The sequence below is a fragment of the Gossypium raimondii genome, chromosome 7 (assembly GCF_025698545.1).
Source record: "Gossypium raimondii isolate GPD5lz chromosome 7, ASM2569854v1, whole genome shotgun sequence".
Lineage (NCBI taxonomy): Eukaryota > Viridiplantae > Streptophyta > Magnoliopsida > Malvales > Malvaceae > Gossypium > Gossypium raimondii.
In genome coordinates, this window is record NC_068571.1 from 2,131,400 (window position 1) to 2,146,227 (window position 14,828).

Consider the following 14,828-nt stretch of genomic DNA (forward strand, 5'->3'; position numbering starts at 1 on the left):
TGGGTCCAAATCGACATGTGAAATAATTTATTATTCTAAAATACTTTCAAAATATAAACAGATTAAGAAGTTGACGAAGGGCCACCCACTTTCCAAGAAAAAAACTACTGGTGGCCGGTAGAGTTTTAGCTAATGACAGACACCGTCATTTGTCTATCACAACTTGTGAAGACAACAAAGATACTCATAAAATAGATCTGCAAACTGAAAAGAAAGAATATATTTGTAATGAATGAAAAGAAGAAAGAAAGATATAATTGATGGGAGAGGAAAAAGGCGGGTAATAGCCGACTCAAAAGCTGACATCTCCACTGAGCAAAACAAAATATAAGAAGTAAACGACTTAGAGATAAAAAGAGAAAGTAAAATAAATAATTTTTTTAATATGTTAAGATGAACTACTCTAAGGCCTACCATATTCGGCCCAAATCAACTGTGATATTTTTGAATTTATTTAATTTTGTAAATGAGTTAGTATTTATTTTGAAATAATCTTTTATATTTTTAAATTGTAGTCATTATATTCATAACTATATTAAAAGTACACTTAAAAATTATTTTGATTCAATTTTTTTATTATTTTGGATCGACATTTCGCTCGATTTCTGATCCAATCGATCCGATTCGATTCTGAAAATTATATATAAAATAATTTTGGGCTGAAATGGGCTCCCAAATAACTTCCCAATGGGCCTGAACTCAAGTATTGAAGTGATTACGAAATCATAGGCGACGCGTTCTTCTTAAACAATACGTGGCGTCTTATAATTGGAGAGCTTTAACCCCACAATCCAGCGGTCACCGTATCTCTCCCCTACCCAAAATTATAAAGGCCGATTTCAACACGGAATTCATTCGTATTCAATACACGACTTGGCTTAGCCCCCAAGACACCCTTTCTATATAACAAGGAAGTCATCCCCCTCCTCCGGTATCTCACTGAATAAAAAAGAAACATCATCATGGCCGGAGGAACCGAGGCTTTTCCTGATTTGGGTAAACATTGTCAATTTTCAGGTTGTTATCAATTAGATTTTCTTCCTTTCAAATGCCAAGCTTGTCATAAGGTACATTCTCTTCTCTCATATTATCATTCGTAATTCGATTTGTATGAAGTTTAAAACAATTCAATTTTGATTATGGGTTTAGATTCAAAATCTGTTGAATATCAACTCTTAAAGGATACGACTTTATGAATCAATTTTGTTAAGAACATAGGCTTATGCTTTTTTTAGTGTTTTCTTTTCGTAGATAATAGGTTTGGGTCAACTCTTAAAAAGATATGACACTATGAAAGATATTATGAAATAGGAAAACAGGGTTTATATTTTTCTAATGTTTTCATTTAGTAGGTAACAAGTTTGGATTCAAAATCTGTTGAATATCAACTCTTAAAAGTATAGGACTTCATGAATCAATTTAGTTTGGATTAGGAAAATAGGGTTATGCTTTTTCTAATATTTTCTTTTCATAGATAAGAGATTTGGATTCAAAATTTATTGAATGTCAGTCTTTAAGATATTATTGTGTTAGGATAAGGATCGGTTTTTATATTTTTTTCTGTTGACTTTTGTTGGTATAACTTTTTGTACAACCTATGTAGGTGTTTTGTGTGGAACATAGATCGTGTAAGTCTCATGAATGTCCGGAACCGGAACATAACAGTAGGAAGGTGATTATTTGTGAAATCTGTTCTATGTCGATCGAAATAACGGGCAAAGAAGATCAAGAGAAGATGATATTGGAGAAACATGAGAAGTCTGGGAATTGTGATCCAAGGAAGAAGAAGAAACCAACTTGCCCCGTTAAAAGATGTAAAGAAACGTTGACATTCTCTAATAGAACCATTTGCAAGACATGTCGATTGGAGGTTTGTTTGAAACACCGGTTTCCAGCTGATCATGCTTGCAAACAGGCTTCTTCCTCCACCACTCCAGCGGCAGCCGCTGGAGGAAGCTGGAACGAGAAGTTCTTGGTGGCTTTTGGTTTAAGGAATGGGAAAGATTGCGGCAAGAGTGGGCGACCTTCATCATCGACTACTCCATTTTTAAAGGCCTATTAGGACTTTTATGGTTTATGAGACACTATTGTAAATGCTAACTCTTTGAATCCTCTATAAGAATTCAATATTTACGAAGAGTTGGATTATATTTTATCTTCTCTAATTAAAAAAATGAGTAAATCAATCTTTTTTATTAAATTAAAGAGTAAATTTGTCATTTCATTTAAAAATTCATCCCTTTCTATTGTTATGAGGTACATGGAACATATCATGTATTACTATCCGATTATTCCATCTCCCTAGCTAATTTTTAATCGTACAATGGATGATCTAACGTACAGGATTAATTTATCCATTTTTGAGTAGAGAGATTAGGTGTCTTCATGGCACTATTTACCGTATCTCAACAATTGCATTGTACAACTCACAAGTTTTATAGCCCAAAGAATTCCAAAATCAATGGCAGCAATTAGAAGGTTGATACAAATAGCTAATAACTATAATAGCATATTATAGGAGGTGCAACAAAAAAAAAAAGAATTTATCCCCCTGTTGACATACAAATATACATATAAAATTCGACCTCTGTTCTGTTTTTCTTTTTTCGAGGGCCAAAAAACAAGTTATGACCGTTTAAGAAACAAAATTTGAAACCGTCAAGTGTTACATGTTTGCTGTTGTTTCCTTGATTTCTTCCAATGTTATGGTCTGCACACAAAGAAGAAAAATTTGCATGTTGTTAGAGCAAACACCACAAGAAAACTTCTGATATATATATATATATATATGATACTAGTAAGGGTAAAAGTACCATAGAGGGCTCTGTATTAGGAATCGGATTGCATGTTGTCTCCTCTACTCACAAAATGGACAAACTAATCCCTTTATATTAGATTAAAGAGCAAATTGTTCTTCTTTATTAAAAATTTCATCCATTTGTACTGTTAAAAACTATCATACTTGACGGAATAACTAGATAGTGACATGTGGTGTGCCACATGTACCTCATACTGACGTACAGGGACCAGTTTTTAATAGCAAAAATAGATAAAACTTTTAACAGAAGGACCAATTTGCTTTTTAATCTAATGTATGGGATTAATTTGCCAATTTTTTGAGTACAGGGGGGTATAATGCAATCCGGCTCTTAGTAAGAGGCCTCCATGGTACTTTTACCTGCTCGTAAGCTATGTTGCTCCAACTCTTCATTTTTCTTCAAGTATATACATTTGACATCTGTGTATGAAGTATATCTGGACTTGAATATGAGGACTGGCCCTCCAAATACATGGAAAAACTTCTTGAACACATAACACTCATATCTAAGTCCGGCTTGTAAGTACAGATAAAAAAGACTTAGTAGCCCAAATATAAACCTGATCTTGGCCAGCAAAGTCGTTATCCGGAGTGAGAAAGAGCATGCAGTGACATTCTTTCCTACCAAATAGTTGTAGAAAGTGAATAAGAACTCAGATTAGATTGAAAAGATAAACATAATACCTGCATCAGTGTTTCTCGAGCTAAACTTAATCAGCCAGCTTTTTAACCGTATAAGGCAACAGCCTTGAACAAAGACATGTTTTAACTGTTATCCTAGATATAAGGAAACCGTAACTTTAAAGTTTCAACCCATAAAATAGCTTGAATTTTTCATTGTACAACTACGAATGCAGGAAATGTCGGTGTGCAAACATGAATTGGAACTCCAAGCCAAACACTGTTACACACCCTTTGTCGTGACATTAAAGACAACACGACAGGGAATCTTATCATCTAACGACATTATCAACTCTAAGATACATATGCTTTACTTTGCAGCAAGTTTTTTGTTCAATTATTCATACAGTAGATGTAATTCGGAGATATCCTTGCATGTTAATTTGATATCATATGATGAGTTCAAAAATTACTAGCTAGTTCTTCAGGACAGTGATCTCAGTTCAGAAGTTTCCATTATTTATAAGGCTGAAAGTGTTTATCCATAATCAGCATGACAATGCAGCCGTTATTTTTAAGGCTTGAAAGTGTTTACACCATACCTGGACAACTCGTTTTAGATAGGCAATTTATGTGTGCTTTTCTAGGATGAAACGAAAGACGTTTCTACTTACAACACTTGCAGGTGCACCATGTAATACAAGGAATATACATCAAATTTATTGCAGCAATATTTACCTCTCTCTCATAGGAACGCATGGACAATTCCAAAATCCCTGACTGACCTCGGCAGCTTTGTCATCATAATGCCTGTAATATATAGGATTTTTAAATGGTTGTTAAATCTGATATAGCTATAAATATCAAAATAAGTGAGTATAATAGGAGTAATAGTTCCAAACAAAAGTTAGTGATCATAGTGAAAACACTTACCTACAAGGGCAAAGTGGCGCACCCAACGAATCTTTATGCTCCGCCAATCCCTGTTCAAATATCCAAAATGAGATTTTTATTCCCCTTTCAATTTTTTTATCCTGTGTATAATATATTCATATTTTGAACAGATGAGTGAACCAACATCACACTTGATAAAACTCAACCAAGGCACAGAAAGTTGGAAAAATCGAGTATCGCAATATATTTGTTTTCCAATCTATCTTATCATTTATGAATGAACAGGTCTTGATCCTTCCATCCATTGTTTGCAGTTTGCATGCAAACAACTAAAAGTTTTTTAACATAACTTCTTGAGTACAACAACTACTAAAAATGTGCAGCTCTAAATTCTCCAACAGAACGAAAAATGTTGTTGAACTGAAGATTTCATCACCAATTTAAAATTAGAAGTTGGTACTCAATTCCTTCAATTACAACCTAGGTTCACCAACTCCGCATAAGCTTTCTACTAGGAAAGTTCTAGGACAAAATACTAAAGAATGCAGGACTTTTTTCAAATTACCCTTCCCAAGACCTTACTTGAATGAAGCCATAACAGGTAATATAAATAAAAACTATAACAACTTTTCTTTGCTCGAACAAGACCGATTTGATTTCCCTCGTTACTTTTGTGTCTATTACTATCTAATACAAGTTTAACCCCGTTCACAAGTACCATTTTCAAAATTCCTGGATAGATCTTAATAGTATGAAACTTCACATAGGCCTGAACTCAACTATGAAAGCCAAATTCACTTTAACAATACATCGAGCGCTAAGATTGTGAAGCATTTAGAGCTTCCATATCAGCAGAAATACTAAAGGGCTTACCCTTCTGCATTTCAGTCCTTTGAATATCTTATTTAGGTGGGAAGAAAACTGGATAAGGACTCATATGTGAAGGTTTTCAGAAACTGAAATTCAAACCAAACTATAAGCAGATCCTAAAGCCCCATGTTACTTGAATTGTCGGGTATGTACTTGGTTCGGCACTAGACCAAGCGTAACCTGTAGAATGTAGTCCGCAAGGAAGTTTGGACCTCGATTACTAGACAGCACGGAGGCTACCAAGCGACTTTGTATCAAGACCCTCCGGCCCTCTCTCGGGGGTTTGATTTACACCCCCAAGTCATATCCGGATATGCAGCGGGTTTTGAATACGGATACTTGGATAGAAATGAAGAATCGGAGGAATACCTTGATTACAACAGAAGTAACTCCCTTATCCATACAGAAATAGGTTCCTGAGCGACGTGCATATTGTTCTGAGAATTTCCTCATGATTTCCACAGATTTCTCTGACGGTTCCACTGAAATAGAAATTCATCAAAAACAAGAGACAAAAAACTCATGAAATCGATAACATCGAAACCCAACGAATTATATCAAATTCACGAAAAACAGCGTAAAATTCAAGCTATAAGAACAAAAAGGAAGCAACTTTAATCCACATAATCACATAATTTTCAAACCCCAGGACGAAAAAGCCAAAAACGCAACTCGAATCCATAAAATTCAAGATAAAAATGAAGACACGAAACTTGGTATTCTATAAAATGAAAAAAAAATGGTTTTTACCTTCAGCTCTGATCACGAAACGATGACGGGAAATTTTAGGAGGACGAAGCAGAGATGAAATGGCTCCAAAGTTGCAGGAAGTTGCTTGAAGTGTCATCGCTTTGCTTTGGCTAACTGCAAATCAAACTCAAATCACCACCCGTTTTTTCCTTTTATCTTTATTGTTGTTTTATAAAATGTCAGATTTTTTATATTAAATTTCCATTGGTTCTTCTTCAGTTCTCTGTTTCAATCGAAACAGAGAATTATTTGATCTTTTGTTGCCTGTCTAGCACTCGTTGTCAAATTATGTGCCATCAAATTAATGGTTTTTCTTTTTTATTCAATGCCATCAAATTACTGTAACTTTTGCACATATAATACAAAGAAAATCCACCAATATATAATATTAAGAAAAATTATTTAGTACACATATATGTCAATTTTTTTATTTGGCATTTTAGGCTTTTTTTTAATTAGTGAAAATAAGTCGATTTTGAAAAGGTAGTGTCAAAGCGCGTTTAATTGGGCGTACTTTCGGTACAATTGTCAAGAAAGCATGCTCAATTGGATGCGTTTTTTACTAATTGTTATTTTTTTTTGAACGTTGACTACAGTAAAATTTTTGAAGGGCCTAACGGTAATTTTTTTCCTATAAATACTAGGCCAATTTTCATTATTTTTCCTCAAATCTAACTTTCTCAATTCTTTCTAAAGTAACTCTCTCATCTTTCTCAAGTTTTGTTCTAAAATTTTCGATATATTTGTTTTAAAATATTATAGTTTATTTAATTATTTAATATATTATTCTTTTTATTAAATTATCATGAATAACAAACTCTCTAATTCGTTTCGACGACAAACACATTTCTGCAGCTCAAGCGATAATGATAAGAGGGAATTTTAAATTTCATTATTTTCAATTAACTTTAAAGTATTTTATTTTTGAAAATATTTTAAATAATTTTTTTTGTCGATATAAATAATAAGATAATCTTGTTTTGAAGGGGTTCATACATAACTTATCAAAGAGCCAAACTACTGAAATTTATGGTTACTTGCAAGACGCAGGATTCTTGCATGCGTCTCGTATGCTCGGGGGCTGCAAACTCGATCCTACACTCATCAACGCGTTGGTGGAAAGATGGAGGCCTGAGACACACTTTCCATCTTCCATGTGACAAGTGTACAATTACACTCGAGGATGTAACTTTACAATTTGGTTTACCGGTTGATGGGCCAATCGTCATGAGGTTAACGGTCGTTCTTGGTAAAGAGGACCTTTGCGAGACATCTTTGGAGAAGATGCCTAACAAGTTTCAAGGTGGTCAGATAGATATGAAGTGGTTGAAAACCAATTTTAAAGATCTTCCTCTGTATGCACCTGACGTCGTTAAAGAATAATACGTTCAGACATTCATCTGGAGATTAATTAGGGGCATTCTAATGCCCAATAAATCTCGAAATTTGGTACACATAAGGTGGCTACTACACCTAGTCCACTTCAAAAATGCGGACGAATGAGTTGGGGATCAACCGTGTTGGCAACATTGTACCGAGAGTTGTGTCGAGCGACGAAATTGGATAATATATCAATCAATGGTTGTCTACTCTTACTGCAGTCATGGGTCTGGTAGCGACTACCATTTTTACGTCCTAAACGACCCATATATATTTCCATTGATAACAAGGTAAAAGTCATTTTTTAATAAATATGTTGTTTATTTATTATATGTTTAAATTAACATATTGCTTGTAGAGGTGGAACCATAGGTCGAGTTACGTGGGACTACTCGAGCAGCTCAAAGATATCCGACTATTGTTAGATTAACGCTCGAAAGCCGAGGTTAGTTGCTTATTTTTTAAAAACTTATTATAATTGTGCAATAATTTATAAAATAAAATTCCATACATAATAAAATTTACAATTATATACTTCAATTTGAATAAATGTCATACGTTGACTCGAATATCATAAAATGCGTATGGTCGAAACCAACTTTATTTTAGACAAAAATAAAAACTCAAAAAAAAATTCCAAAAACTTGCATGTCAGTGAAGAAATCCAAAAGAACACGTAAAGGATCTGAAAATTTGTTGTCATGTAACCATACCTATGTCAAAGAAGAAATGTTTTGAATCACTTCAAGTGTGCCCATTTACCCATAAAAATTGAATCATTGAACTAGAAAACTCAGTAGGCAATTCTCCTTGTAAGATGGTTTAAATCCAAATGAAGTTCAGTCAAAGATGGGAAAGTTATAGGGTAAAAAATCTGGGAATTTGCCCTTGATATTGGCATTGTTGCCTGAGAAAGTTCTCAAGAAGATGCTTCCTTTAAGCTCAATGGGATCTCCCATGGTTCAAAAGGGTTGTTGTTAAAGTGAATAGAAGTCAAATGAAGTTAAACCAGAGCAGAAATCTGAAGGGAAAAAGAAATTATACTAGAATACTTATGGATTTTATTAATACTATTTTTACTTAATTAGGAGTTAGATGAATTGGTATTATTTTATTAAAATAATTTAGATTAATTTTATATCAATAGCTTCTTTTTTTCAATTTTTATGTTGTAGATTGGTTAAATCATTAAGTTAGATTAATTATAATTAGGGAGATTTTTTAAGGTATTATAAATAAGGAGTTAATTTGCATGAGAAGGAAAAAAAATACAAAAAATCACACTCAAAATTGGAGGTCCTTAACCCACAATTTCTTGTTTCTCTTCTTTCTTTTCTTTATTTGGCCTCCAACACCACCGCTGCGCGCATCAGTCGATTCAGATGCTATCATCCCGGCCTCTCTGTGAAATAATCACTCTTAAAATCGTTTTTTTAATTGTAAATAATTTTCGTAACTTTCATGAACTATTATTAAAATTGTTGCATTAATATTATAGTTTACCTTTTTATGTATTTCTAAAATTTTATATTATTTAAATAATGAAAAAACTATCATTATCAATGATAGGTAACAATAATTAAAAATAAGTTATTTAAAATTAATTAAAAATTAAATAAGAATTAAATGCTTGAAATCATGCAACACATTTGCATTAGAAATTAATATGGCTCAATTTGTCAATCATGATCTCATGGTGGTCTTGGGTTTCATCATTGACGAGACCAAAATAACTCATTTCTCATGAAGATTGGATTTAATTTAGTGACTAAGGAGTGTGCTTTATGGGTTCGAGTTCTTCAAGCAAAGTATGACATGAGAGATCAACTTCCTGAATCCATCTCTAAATGCCACAATTCGCATCTTTGGAAGTCTTTGTCTAAGGTATGACCCTTATTCTGCGAGAACTTAGCTTGGCCAATAGGTAATGGGGAAAGCATTCGCTGCTAGAAAGATTATTGGGTCCCGTCTGTAGGCCCTTCTCATGCCAACCTTGACTTGGATTGCATTCTTAGTAATATGGTTATGTTAGATGGTAGTTGGAACCTCGATCTGTTTCGCGTCTGGTTGCTTGAGGAAGTGATTAAGCAGATAGTTAGTATCCCTCCTCCCCATCCCTCTTCAGGGTAGGACAAAATTATTTGGACACCCACGGCTTCTGAATCCTTTTTGGTTCGTAAGGCCTTTTGGTCTCTTGAGGAGAATTCTTGGAATGCTAAGGATGTCTTCTGGAAGAATAGTTGGAAGTATCAAAGGTTGCAAGGAGTAAAAATTTTCCTTTGGCTAGCTTCTAAGCAAAGGCTCCTGACTAATTCAGAGTGTTCTAGGCGGGGAATTGGTCATAATAGCTCTTGACCTGTTTGCGGTTGTGAAATTGAGGATACTCTTCATGTACTTTGAGATTGCTCAGCTACGAAGGAAGTTTGGTTACATGTCATTCCTTTCGATAGGCAACACTATTTCTTCTCTGGATCCTTATAGGATTGGTTGACTTTTAATCTTAGCTCTCGTGTGTGACTGTCTGAACGAGGGGTAACATGGTCTTGTCTCTTTGGCCTAATTGCATGGCGTATTTGGAAAAACAAGAACCCTCTTCATCTTTTAAGACATCACTTGGACGACTATTGAGACTGTTAAGGTTTCCATTAGTTGGGCGCAACAATTTGATCTTAGACACAAAAGTAACCAACATTCCCCTCAATATTTTGATTCTTAGGCACCCATGGCCAATACGTGGGTTAATTTGTTCGCTGATGGTGCAATTGTTAATGGTGATGAAAGTGCTTCTATTGGGGGTGTTCTACGTGATCAACATGGGAATTGGATCTTGAGGTTTAATCATTTCTTGGGACAATGTTTAGTCTTTAAAGAGGAATTATGGGGAATCTTGGATGGTTTACTCGTGATGCTCAACAAAGGTTTTAAAAGGACCACGATTCAAACAGATAATCTAGAGGTTGCCAATGCCTTACAAAAAAAATTGATGACAAATTATGGTATTATTGTGCTCAGGAGAGTTCGAAGACTTATGGAAACTGAAGGGCAATGGTGTATCAGATATGTCCCTAGAGATTTCAACAAAATTGTTGATTGTTTGGCGAAACTGAGTCTAGCAGAGAAATCAAGTCTTCATGTTTATGATAGTGCCCCCATTGAAGTCCTAGAGCTCTTTCAATAAGATTAGATTAATGATGCTTTTATTCAATTCAAGTTGATGTAATTCTATTTCTATATATTCCATCCAAAAGAAAATTAATATAACAAAAAATTGATAAATACTCTTTTTATTTGAAGGGATTCATATATACTTTTAAATAATGATATAATTTTATTTATTTTAATTCAATTCTGGTTTCATTATTATTTGAATATTTTTGGTTTGGTTTAATTTGCATTTCATAAGCTGTAATCTGAAGCAAATCGAATTTAATTTTTAACTTATAATTAATTTTAATATTATATAATATAAAATAAATTTTTTATATCTAAATTAGTGAAAATGCTTAAAATACCATATACTTTTTAAAATAAAAAAAATTGACGAGCTCAATCGATCGAAATCGATAAAATTTGGTTTTGCAATATTCAAATCAATAGATAAAGTTCTCTCAGACCCTTTACAAGTTGGTGTCGTGACATTCTTTTAATGCTTTGCAATTAATCTTTTAAGTTAATCTTCAAAGTTGCAACACTCTTTTGCCTGTGTTATGACTCTCTTATGGATTCCTTGACTCTCAGGGAAGTCAAGGGATGAGGTCGCCACATTCTCTTTTTTTTTTATATCATGACCTTTCGTGTTAGATCAATTCACTTCCATGGGAGTGTTTTATCTCTGATCTTAGAGATAAAACACTAAACAAAGAAATTAAACTTAATCAAAAAAAAAATTACTAAAATGTTTCATGACCATAAGTCATTTGTTTGGTATAAATGATTTTATCATTATTGATTTGAGTAATGATCACTTTCATAACGAAAGATACACTGTGACCATAAGATAAAATGAATTAAATTAAATTAAAAAATTTAACCTAAAAATATCATGGATATCCTATGAGAGAAACACATATGACAAATTCATTGGATTAAAGCTTGAAAAAAGTAACTTTTGTAATGACATATAATGAAAAAATTCAGTCATGATACTTCTAGTGAATTGACTTAACAACTAAATAATTATGTAATTATTAAACATAGAGTCAAAATTTAATTACATGTAATTTTAATCTTAATTATATATATAGCCTCACTCAAAAAGTATTTCATTATAATATCAACAATATTAGAGATGATTTAAGCTTAACCTCATTCATACTCGTTCCAGCCTTACTTCCATACAATTATAAAGATAAAACTCTGTAAGACTTTCTCTATTCAAAGTTTAGCACAAATTGATAAAATAGTTTGATTAAACATAAATAGCACTCAAATACGTTCTTCTAATGACTAGGTTTGTGCTCTCTAAAACTCATACATAAACAGTACATATAGACTTCAGATAAAAATCTGTCGCAAGTATCAACACCTATATCCAACAACACTGTCCTAAGTATCCAACACCTATATCCGACAACATGCATATGAGGATACGATACTCAAACCGGAGTCTCGGTAAGTCGATAACATAGATTTCAAGCAGTAGCTCAAACTTTACTTTCAAACACTAGAAGGTGAACTCTCACCTGTTACACATTTGCCATAAAGATTTAGAGGTAAACATAGAAAACTGCAACCTATTGATTCTAAAGAACATACAACTTCATCATTTACTTTCAAAGATTTCAAAACAATAATCAAATAACCTTTTTTCTTTTTTGCTTCGGATTATTTCTTACTTCAATAGCACGAACCATAAACAATAGTTCAATTTATTTACAAGTTTTCATTAAACACAGTTTACATTTACTTGCAATATAATCATGTACAAGAATGGAGTTCAGCATTGTATTTCACTTTTTTCACTTATCGAGGGCAAATATGTTCCTGTAGATAGCAAAAATCCAAATCAACCAGCCAAGAATTAATTAGCATACAATCATAAAAGCAAACACGTTATACAGCTTTGATACTCACATTTTGTATTTGAGGTATTGATCAACTGTGAGCGGTTTAGGGCCGCCAAACCAGTTAATCATAAAAATGTCTTCAATTTCCAATTTGAATACCTGGAAATCGTGACCTTTAGGCCACCCTGTATGGTCCAAACAATGCAAACTTTGATCAGTAGAATATTACCAAGTTTTTCCATGTATTTAGAGGGTCAAATCCACTTATTGATATATGGATATTGGTGGATATGGATATTTGGGTTAAGAATTACCCTTCATTTCAGGATGCTTTGTGAACAGCGCAGTTCGAGCGAACTCTGCTTCTTTGGAGTTTGCTTCAAGTAGGACCAACTAAAACAAGACAAGACACAATTAAATTAGCTTAACAATCATTAAAAAGGTCATTTCGTTCTTCTTTACACTCTTTCTTTTTCCTTCTAACAGTTCGAGTAGTAAAAAGGGTACAAGTTATCATCTTTATAGAAAAGACTTGGGAGTTTATTTATATCCACATACTATATGCAGCAAAATAAGCTCAATCGAGATAAAACAAAGCTGGATTTAGCAACATACCCTTCCCGTGAGTGTGATTTTTGCACACACAGGGCTTTCTGGGTCGGCATTGCTGCAAGTTCCAAGCGGATACTCACTGATTGCAAGTGAGGACCGATGGTCTTTTAATGCATTTCTTGCTGTTGGATCAAGGGTTGTCAAATAGAAATATGGGACACCAGTACCTTTTCCAGGTACCCCATCACTAAACGAAACGACATTCCTGCAGCAAATGTTAAAAGCTCTTGACATGTTCATACAAGTAGATTCAAATACTGTATGTTTATTACAAAAAACAGGGAACCTACTGTATAGTTGCGAGCGATGACATACAGGTAAATAACTATACATACATGTCCTAATTCCGGATTTAAAGCATTCTTATGCTTTCTCAATGATGCCGTGCTGGTGAATTGTATATGAAAGCTCCTAATATTCTGAAAAATGTAATCGGATATCATCAAACTCGACTTTTTCCCTAAAGTACCTATGTCCACCATATATTTGACACAAGTAATGAGAGTATAATCCTCCAAATATATGTAAAACTGTGGATATACACCTATATCCGACACTCATCGAGTCCAAATAACATAGGTTACCACCAAAGATACCAAATACAAGCATAAGCCAAAGACGGGAACAAAATGCATCGAGCTTAAACATGAGAACTATCTTCAATTCATTACCAATAAGTATATATATACATGTATACATATGTGTGTGTGTGCAAGAGAGTGAGAAACTTACCCAAATGGTGACCCTTCCAACTCAATTGATAATGTACTGCAAAATTAAATGACAATAAGCTCAGCTAATAGCAATAATAATAAAGGTAAAAGGACCCCTCCAGTCCCTCTAGATTTTGAAATTGAACAAATTGATCCTCTCAAAAAAAAAATAGAGCAATTTAATCTTGGCAATTTCGAAAGCCAGCAACCAAGGAGAATTAATCAACAGTAATGTTTTCCATCAATTTTACATGATTTTCTCAAAATTGACGGGATTAAATTGCACCTATTTTTTTAGGGACTAATTTGCTCAATTTCGTAATTGAATTAAACAAGAAAGCTGTCAAACAACAAATATTATCAATGGAACAACAAAAATGAAGGAAGTCAAAGCGTCATCTTTTAACAATTGAAACTCAGAATTTAACAATAACAGTCAATTGAGTCATTTAATCAAACAATTAAAGAACAAGAAAACAAAACACAGAATCCAAATAACAATCCCAAAACAAGAATCAGAACAGCTATTGATTGTTTTGTAATAACGAGTCAAAAGAGAGAAAAAGAAGAAGAAGAAGAGGTATTAATTACGTTAAAATCCCCCAAGAATTCTGGGAGACCAACCAACGAGCATAAGCAGCAGTATCATCTCTATCCGGTTTTGATTCTACTAATAGTCTTGCATCAACATAACCCTGAAAACCCAGAAAAAACAAGACCAAACAACAGTAAAAGACTTTGGTTTTCATGTTTTTTTTTTCTGACAAACAGTATGTAAGAAGATGAATACGAGTTTACTCGAATCGACAGTATCCGTATATTACATACCAAGCTTTGGACTTTAAAGAGGAGTATGGGCAAAGGCAGTGATTGAAGATGGGCAATGGGTGTTTTAATCCTCTGCAGGCAAGCACATGCTATGACAACAATCTTTTGGCTTCTTACAATTGTACCTTTTGTCAAAGCCATCAACTTTGCCCAACATGTACAATAAGTATTCTTTGATATGAACAATATTATAATGTATTGAATCATAGAAGATTTGGGCACTTGAAAATGGATTCAGTTGGGATAGATTTCAGGGTCCCAACAAGGCAACGATCAGTATGGCAATGAACATCCCCAACTCTATTGATTTTGGCTTTTCGATCTTTATTTATTTAT

The 14,828-nt window shown here is 33.5% G+C and overlaps 3 protein-coding genes across 4 annotated transcripts; 1 reads left to right on the forward strand and 2 right to left on the reverse strand.

Moving 5' to 3' along the window:
* The first annotated feature begins 873 nt into the window (after nt 1–873).
* LOC105768430 (zinc finger AN1 domain-containing stress-associated protein 12) lies at nt 874–2,148 on the forward strand. The gene is made up of 2 exons (XM_012588346.2): nt 874–1,067; nt 1,604–2,148. The coding sequence occupies exons 1-2, from the start codon at nt 963–965 to the stop codon at nt 2,060–2,062; spliced, it is 564 nt and encodes a 187-aa protein (XP_012443800.1). The 5' UTR covers nt 874–962; the 3' UTR covers nt 2,063–2,148.
* A 269-nt stretch (nt 2,149–2,417) lies between these two features.
* Nucleotides 2,418–6,260, reverse strand: LOC105768438 (ferredoxin-thioredoxin reductase catalytic chain, chloroplastic). 2 transcript variants are annotated; one of them, XM_052633546.1, is made up of 6 exons: nt 5,954–6,260; nt 5,573–5,685; nt 4,373–4,422; nt 4,178–4,249; nt 3,379–3,434; nt 2,418–2,710 (listed from the first exon to the last, which is right to left on the reverse strand). In XM_052633546.1, the coding sequence occupies exons 1-5, from the start codon at nt 6,048–6,050 to the stop codon at nt 3,401–3,403; spliced, it is 366 nt and encodes a 121-aa protein (XP_052489506.1). In that variant the 5' UTR covers nt 6,051–6,260; the 3' UTR covers nt 2,418–2,710; nt 3,379–3,400. The 2 variants fall into 2 exon arrangements, with proteins under 2 accessions (XP_052489506.1, XP_012443812.1); XM_012588358.2 differs by having other exon boundaries at nt 3,379–3,439; nt 5,954–6,255.
* A 5,852-nt stretch (nt 6,261–12,112) lies between these two features.
* LOC105768420 (uncharacterized) lies at nt 12,113–14,493 on the reverse strand. Its single transcript, XM_012588336.2, has 6 exons — nt 14,256–14,493; nt 13,684–13,719; nt 12,955–13,156; nt 12,654–12,732; nt 12,407–12,524; nt 12,113–12,316 (listed from the first exon to the last, which is right to left on the reverse strand). The coding sequence occupies exons 1-6, from the start codon at nt 14,411–14,413 to the stop codon at nt 12,292–12,294; spliced, it is 618 nt and encodes a 205-aa protein (XP_012443790.1). The 5' UTR covers nt 14,414–14,493; the 3' UTR covers nt 12,113–12,291.
* Between the last annotated feature and the right edge of the window lie 335 nt (nt 14,494–14,828).